We start from the raw sequence: 6,679 nt of genomic DNA on the forward strand, positions 1-6,679 counted from the left end.
TTAGAGGCATGCAGGGCTTTGAAATGTGAGGCCCCAGGCTGAACCCACCACCCCCATCTCTCTCTCTCTCTCTCTCTCCCCTTCTCTCCTCCTTCTCCTCCCTTAGGACGTGACATTCCACGCAAAACTGATTTACTTTTCCTTACATAGTAGCGATCGTTGACAGCAGCACACAAAGTCTATCTCCTCTCGTGTCCTTTGTGTAAATCTATCATCTATTCCCAGGGAGCCACATCTGGGTAAGGTCGCATTTTTAGCATCTGCAGAGGAGTTCGGCGTATCAGTGAGCGAGGAGCTTTCTAAGTCAGACAGTCGGTAGCTTCAGGGATTTACTGAACCCCTCAGAATAGAATAAAGGGTGAATTCTCACAGTTTGTGCCAATAAATAGCAATAGTTTTCCTCATATGGTCGGCCGCCTGTCAAAAGTCAAATCAGCTTGTGATCTCTGCACTTGATGAGACTTTAAAAGGGCGTGTACACAGTTTTTAAAAGTGTCTTAAAGCAGGTTTTACTCTCTGTAATCATTCAAATGTGCTTTCAATGTAAAGTCATGGAGGATAAAATCATTTAAAAGTAGATGATCAGCTTCTATTGAGCTTCATCAGTCTGAGTTAGTCATATCAAGTGATATCTGACACATTTACAGTCTTTTTAGACTCTGCACTTGATGGGATTTAAAGGGCGTGTACACAGTTTTATAAAGTGTCTTAAAGAAGCAGTCAGGTGTCTGTATGAGCAGTGAAAGAGGTTCTTCCTCTCTGTAAGCATTCCTCCTGTTCATACTGACTATTAAAACCTTCAAATGTGCTTTCAATGTAAAGTGATGGAGGACAAAATCATTTAAAAGTAGATGATCAGCTTCTATTGAGCTTCAGCAGTCTGAGTTAGTCATATCAAGTGATATCTGACACATTTACAGTGTTTCTGGCAGCAGATTCCCTCTTAGTGTTTCCCTGTTGAGCTGTGGTGGAAGTATAGTAACAAAAAGAAGGACTTTGGCACTAAAAACACTTCATATTAGCTCCAAATCAACTTTTAAATAAAAATGTTTTGCACAGAAGGAGGACTGTGGATTTCGTCCTCCATCACTTCCATTGTAAGAGCATTATGAAGGGATCTTCTAATGGTCAGTATGAACAGGAGGATCAGAATCATTACAGCAAGAAAAACTGGTTTATTGTTCATTTAGGCCCCTGACGGTTGGTTTAACATCCTTTAAATCATGTAAAACACCTCCAAACATACACATTTGAATATTTTCATCATATTAAAATATCTCTGCACATTGGGGCTTTGTTTTTTTTTTTAACCACACTCAAAACAAGCTTAGGTAATGGGTAATTGAAATAGTCTTCTGCTTTTTGTAAGAGCCACTGGTCCGACAGTGTAAGAGCAGTTGGTGACTCACCTCCTCAGGCTATAAAAGGAGGAGCCATGAGTACAACAGGGCAAACCACAAAGGAGACGCCTACCATTTGGCTCTGCACACTGAGAGATATTAGTTCAAGACCTGCTCCTGACACTCAAAGGACAGGACATAAAAACTTGCCTGTGGAAGCTCAGAAACAAGCACAAGAAGGACTGAAAGAAGAATTTTAAACCGTGAAAAAGGATTAAAACTGAGGACTTTGAAGAAACTTGTTTGGCAGGATTTTTTGTTTCCTTCTTTGTGGTTTGAAGCCAAGGACTCTTGTTGCAGCTTGTAGAGTGAGACTTCACGTGTGAGAGGATTTATTTCAAGCATTTCTAGCTTGTCATCTATATTTTTGCACGTTACCTCAGAAGTATATTTGAGTGTTGAAATGGGGAACAACAGCAATTACCAACTCATTGAAGACTGTGAAGCCACAAACAAATCGCTGTATAATTTTTACGCAGCTGTCATGATTGTGATTTTTATCTTGGCTCTGCCTCTGAATGCATCGGTTCTCCATCTCTTCATATTCAAACTGAAGTTCTGGAAATCCAACTCCAACAATATCTTCCTTTTCAACCTGGTGTTGGCAGATATTCTCCTGCTCTTCTGTTTGCCCATGAAGGCATACAACTACATCCAAGGAGAGAGAAGGAGCTCCAATGACATCGTGTGCAAGGCGATGCTCTTCATGCTGTTTTTAAACCGAGGGGCCAGCATCGCCTTCCTGTCGGTGACGTCCATCGATCGATATTTCAACGTGGTGCATCCCGGTCGCAAGAATCTCCTAAAAGCCATCAAGAAATCTCCTCAGATCTCTATCATCATATGGCTGCTTCTCCTCCCTCTCACCATCCCCACCATGCTGCAGAACTTTGACTGCTGCAACAGTCACAAGAATGATGACGACAAAAAGGACGATGCATTGATCAAGGTACTGCAAACCAATTATCACTATACTGTATATCTCTAGTTTTCAGCTTCAGTTTCAATTGTGGTACAGTGCATAAAGTTTCAGCGCCAGTGAGTCATCCCAACCTGTTCTGCTTCATTGGCAGTGTATTCAGAAAGGCCAGTTATTTTCCCCAATTAAAGAGTGTGGACATGTTGCAACAAAAGCTCTACAGCACAGTTTCGAGTAAATACGTTTTTTTTTTTTTTTATGTCATTGTTGACATCAAACGTGGCATCAGTCTCACTCTTACGCAACATGCACGTGACACAAAATACAAAAGGAAATTGTGCAAATTGTAGTTACTCAATTAGAAGTAAAAAAAAAGGGGCGAATTATGTTGGAAATGATAAAAAAAAGACATATCTTTTTTTAGTGATTAAAAAAATGAGAAACCTAATCAGAAGTTTAGATTTGTGGCTGCAGAGTGCTGACTGTTATCGCACCTTAGCTTTTTTTTCTCTTTTTTTTTTTTTCTCTCACACTGACACATTGCACAGCATTGCAAAACCTGGAAGTATGCTGAGGCTGGAGTGTGTCAATCTGCAACACACACATGCCAGAGCAATAATTTGTGCATGCTGACATCAAAAAAACACCAGAAAATAATTAGGAGGAGGAGGAGATGCTACACTGGGACACATAACACTTAGTAAACAGAGGTTGTGTTTGCAGGCAGTTTAACTCATAGTTAGATTCATTTCACTGGTAAATTGAAGTGTTTATATTGTTGTTTACCTTTAAATATACCTGGGCAGTGGTGAAAAGTTATAATTATGAGACATAATTTCCTTTTTGTTTTACTTTATACTTCAACACCACTGCATTGATTTGACAGTTAAAGTTACTTTGCAGATTAAGACATTAAAAAAAACGTTACAACTAACTGAGTACCTTTTTTGCTGTAGTATCTATTTGGAGTTAAGTTTAGAGATATTGCCTCCAAATATCTCAGATGGCTTCATTTAAATAACTTTTTATGGCCTAAGTAGGTAAAAAAAAACAACAACAAATCACATACATGTAAGGAGAATTTGGGTAAAAGAACTTTGCTTTTCTTTCTTTACTACGAAATTAATCTTAAAACCCTTAGTTGGGAACCACTGGACTAAATAACCAAACTATGAAGATAATTTAGCTCCACTGTGAGCAGCTACAACAGTAACACGATGCTGAAGTATTGATGCATAAGTGTCAAACTGATTATGGTATCAGTCACAAGAGATATTTCTGTAGCACTTCTTCACCTTTACTTAACTCTCCTGTTGTCCTCGAGTTAAGGAAGGGAGGGAGGAAAGGAAAGAAGGAAGGAAAGGAGGGAGGAAGGAAGGAAGGTATGAGGGAGGAAGGAAGGAAGGAAGGGAGGGAGGGAGGGAGGAAAGGAGAGAAGGAAGGGAGGAAGAAAAGGAAGGAAGGAAGGAAGGAAAGAAAGGAGCAAGGAAAGAAGGAAGGAGGGAGGGAGGGAGAAAGGAAAAGAGGAAAGGAGGAAGGGAAGGAAAGGAAGGAAGGAAGGAAGGAAGGGAGGAAAGAAGGAACAGTCAAAACAGACGAGGTCGATTTGACCCGGGAGGACGACACAAAGGTTAAGGAGTTTGAATGCAGGTCCTTTACTTTTATTGGGTTATTTTTCCTTTTTTGTATTGGTGGTTTTTTAATTAAACAAAGAAGATGAGTATTTCTTCCATCACTGCCTTGTGCAATGATTTAAAATGTTGATGTTTGAACTGTTGACCGGTATCGTCCGAATATGCACATTTTAGGGACACTAAGGCCAACCAATCAAGAATGTGACTTTGTTGTTGATACACGTGTATGACAACTAATTTGATCCCTTTATTTGATTTAAGGACGTGGTGGACAGTTTGCGAGAAGCCGTCTTCTTCACCCAGATCCTCATCCCCTTCGTCATCCTCGTCTACTGCACGGTGCGAATCGTCAACCGGCTGAGGAAGAAGACAGTCGGCGATCGGACCAAACTGAAGAGGGCCGTGTTCCTGGTCACTGCCGTCATGGTGGTCTTCTCCTTCTGTTTCCTGCCCTGCACCATAGCCAGGATGATTCTCCTCATCGTAAGGGTCAAAGAGTTGGATGAAGTCTACCAAGATAAAGCCGCCGTGGCTTTCGACGGCCTCATGGTCCTCTCCTACATCGACTGTCTACTGGATCCACTGGTTTACTGCTTCTGTAGCACCAAGTTCAAAGCTCTTTATCTCTCCAATTATTTCCCATTCTTGATTAGAGGCACTCAGCTGCCAGTGGAGAGCTCAACGGATCACACATTGCGTCCTGTGTGTAACACTGTCCTCTGAAACTCAAAGCAGAATGGATCGGACACCTGTACAACCCAACAGGATACTACCTGAGACTGACAGCATTCCCCCGAAAATGTACTTAATTTATAAAAAAGGGGGACTGTGAAGGTAAAGTGAAGACAAGACGGACAGTAATTATTAAAGTTTCTATTTTCTAATAGACATGTAATGGCGCTTTTCCACTAAACAGTTCTAGCACTACTCGGATCGACTTCCATTAATATAGTACCTACTCAATGTGGGAGGGGTTGGCCTAGCACGGCTCCGCGAAACTGCCGTGACTTTGTTTTATACGCGACACAAAACACATAAACAATGGAGGACATGGAGGCGATGGTGTACTTGCTGCTGTATGAGGCTTTCTGTCTTCCTTCCTTCCTTCCTTCCTGCTGCTGTATGAGGCTTTCTGTCTCACACAAAGCAAGAGAAGAGAAACCAATCACTGTAACGCTGTTGTTGGTATTTAACTTTAGTTTTTACTGTCTGTTTTGACTGTTCCTTCTTTCCTTCCTTCCAGCCTTCCTCTTTTCCTTCGGTCCTTCATTCCTTCCTTTCCTTCTTTCCTCCCTTCCTTCCTCCCTCCTGTCCTTTCTCCTTTCCTTCCTTCCCTCCTTCCTTCCTCCCTCCTTTCCTTCCTTATTCCTCCCTCCCTCCTTTCCTTCCTTTCCTCCCTTCCTTCCTCCCTCCTGTCCTTTCCTTCCTTCTTCCTCCCTTCCTTCCTTGACTCGAGGACAACAGGAGGGTTAAAAGTGCCGGGTTTGATTCTTGTGTGGGACTGCTACTGACTCTTCTGACCAATCAGTGGCCGGCAGTCTGTTGACGTCACATTTAGTATCGGCTCGGCTCGCTTGGAACCTCGGCAGAGCAGATACTAAAAAAGCACCAGGTACCAGATACTATCACTATGGAAACTCAAAAAAACAGAGTAAAGTCGAGTCGAGTAGCGCTAGAACGGTGTAGTGGAAAAGCGCCATATTATGAATAGGAAGGAACATCACTGTGTCTTGACTTCTTCTGCATGGTCGATGTACCGCAGTAGAGACTCAATATGTGAAATTGTGTATTAATTAATGTTGGTGAATTTTTTTGTGTTTTTTTGAGTGAAACGTACGATTCTGCCTCTCAGCCAAAAGTATGCACAGCTGTTATTCTGCTCTGCCTGGACAGTGAAATGAGAAGTCATGAACATGATGAAATTCCTTTCAAGTGTTAAGAAGCCAAAAAAAACAATAACAGGAATTTTATCTGTCAAATCGGACCGATCTCACACAGTTAGACACGCATTGGGGATTTTTTAGGCCATCGGGTTCAAGCTTCTTTTTTAACCTTTAATCTGTAAAATGCATTTTTGTATTACGCTATAAGCGATAAAGAGAATATAATAGAGGTTATCTACAAGTCAAAGACAATACCCTTAGCAAAAGTTCATTTTATTAAGTATGCTTGAGTGTAAGTATAAGTATAGCAAGTATACTACGGACCATGTACTTGAAAGTATACTAATTTAATACCTCTTCAGACTAAATTGGAAAATGTTTAAGTTTACAAAAGTACACTTTCAAGTATACAACAAGTACACTCATCTATATACTTCTAGTCCACATGTTAGTTTATTGAAGTATACTTAAAGTATAGCACAAGTCCACTCTTCTATATACTGCCATTGTACTAGTTATATACTATATGATGTTGAACATATAAGTTTATAACAGGGGTAATACCTCAAAGCTAATGTTTTTATTCTGCTAAATTAAATGTAAGCACGAGTCAATGATTTGACCTTATTCTGTACTTGGATCAAGATAAACTAAGTATTAGTACTTTGTGGCAGAAAGAAGTAAAAAGTATACCAAAGTATTAAAGTATAAGTGTAAGTCTTAGTATTAATGTACTTAGTCTTAGACTTTTCTTTAGCCAAGTATACCTCACTATACTATTCTTAAGTATATAAAATATAGTATATAAAAAGTAAACTTCAAGTATACTGCCTCAGTTTTAAT

General features: G+C 40.3%; 1 protein-coding gene across 1 annotated transcript; it reads left to right on the top strand.

Moving 5' to 3' along the window:
* The first annotated feature begins 1,715 nt into the window (after nucleotides 1-1,715).
* Nucleotides 1,716-5,063, top strand: gpr31 (G protein-coupled receptor 31). The gene is made up of 2 exons (XM_062415115.1): nucleotides 1,716-2,349; nucleotides 4,215-5,063. The coding sequence occupies exons 1-2, from the start codon at nucleotides 1,804-1,806 to the stop codon at nucleotides 4,674-4,676; spliced, it is 1,008 nt and encodes a 335-aa protein (XP_062271099.1). The 5' UTR covers nucleotides 1,716-1,803; the 3' UTR covers nucleotides 4,677-5,063.
* Nucleotides 5,064-6,679: the final 1,616 nt, after the last annotated feature.

Source organism: Scomber scombrus, unplaced genomic scaffold (genome assembly GCF_963691925.1).
Source record: "Scomber scombrus unplaced genomic scaffold, fScoSco1.1 SCAFFOLD_283, whole genome shotgun sequence".
In the NCBI taxonomy this organism is placed as follows: Eukaryota; Metazoa; Chordata; class Actinopteri; order Scombriformes; family Scombridae; genus Scomber; species Scomber scombrus.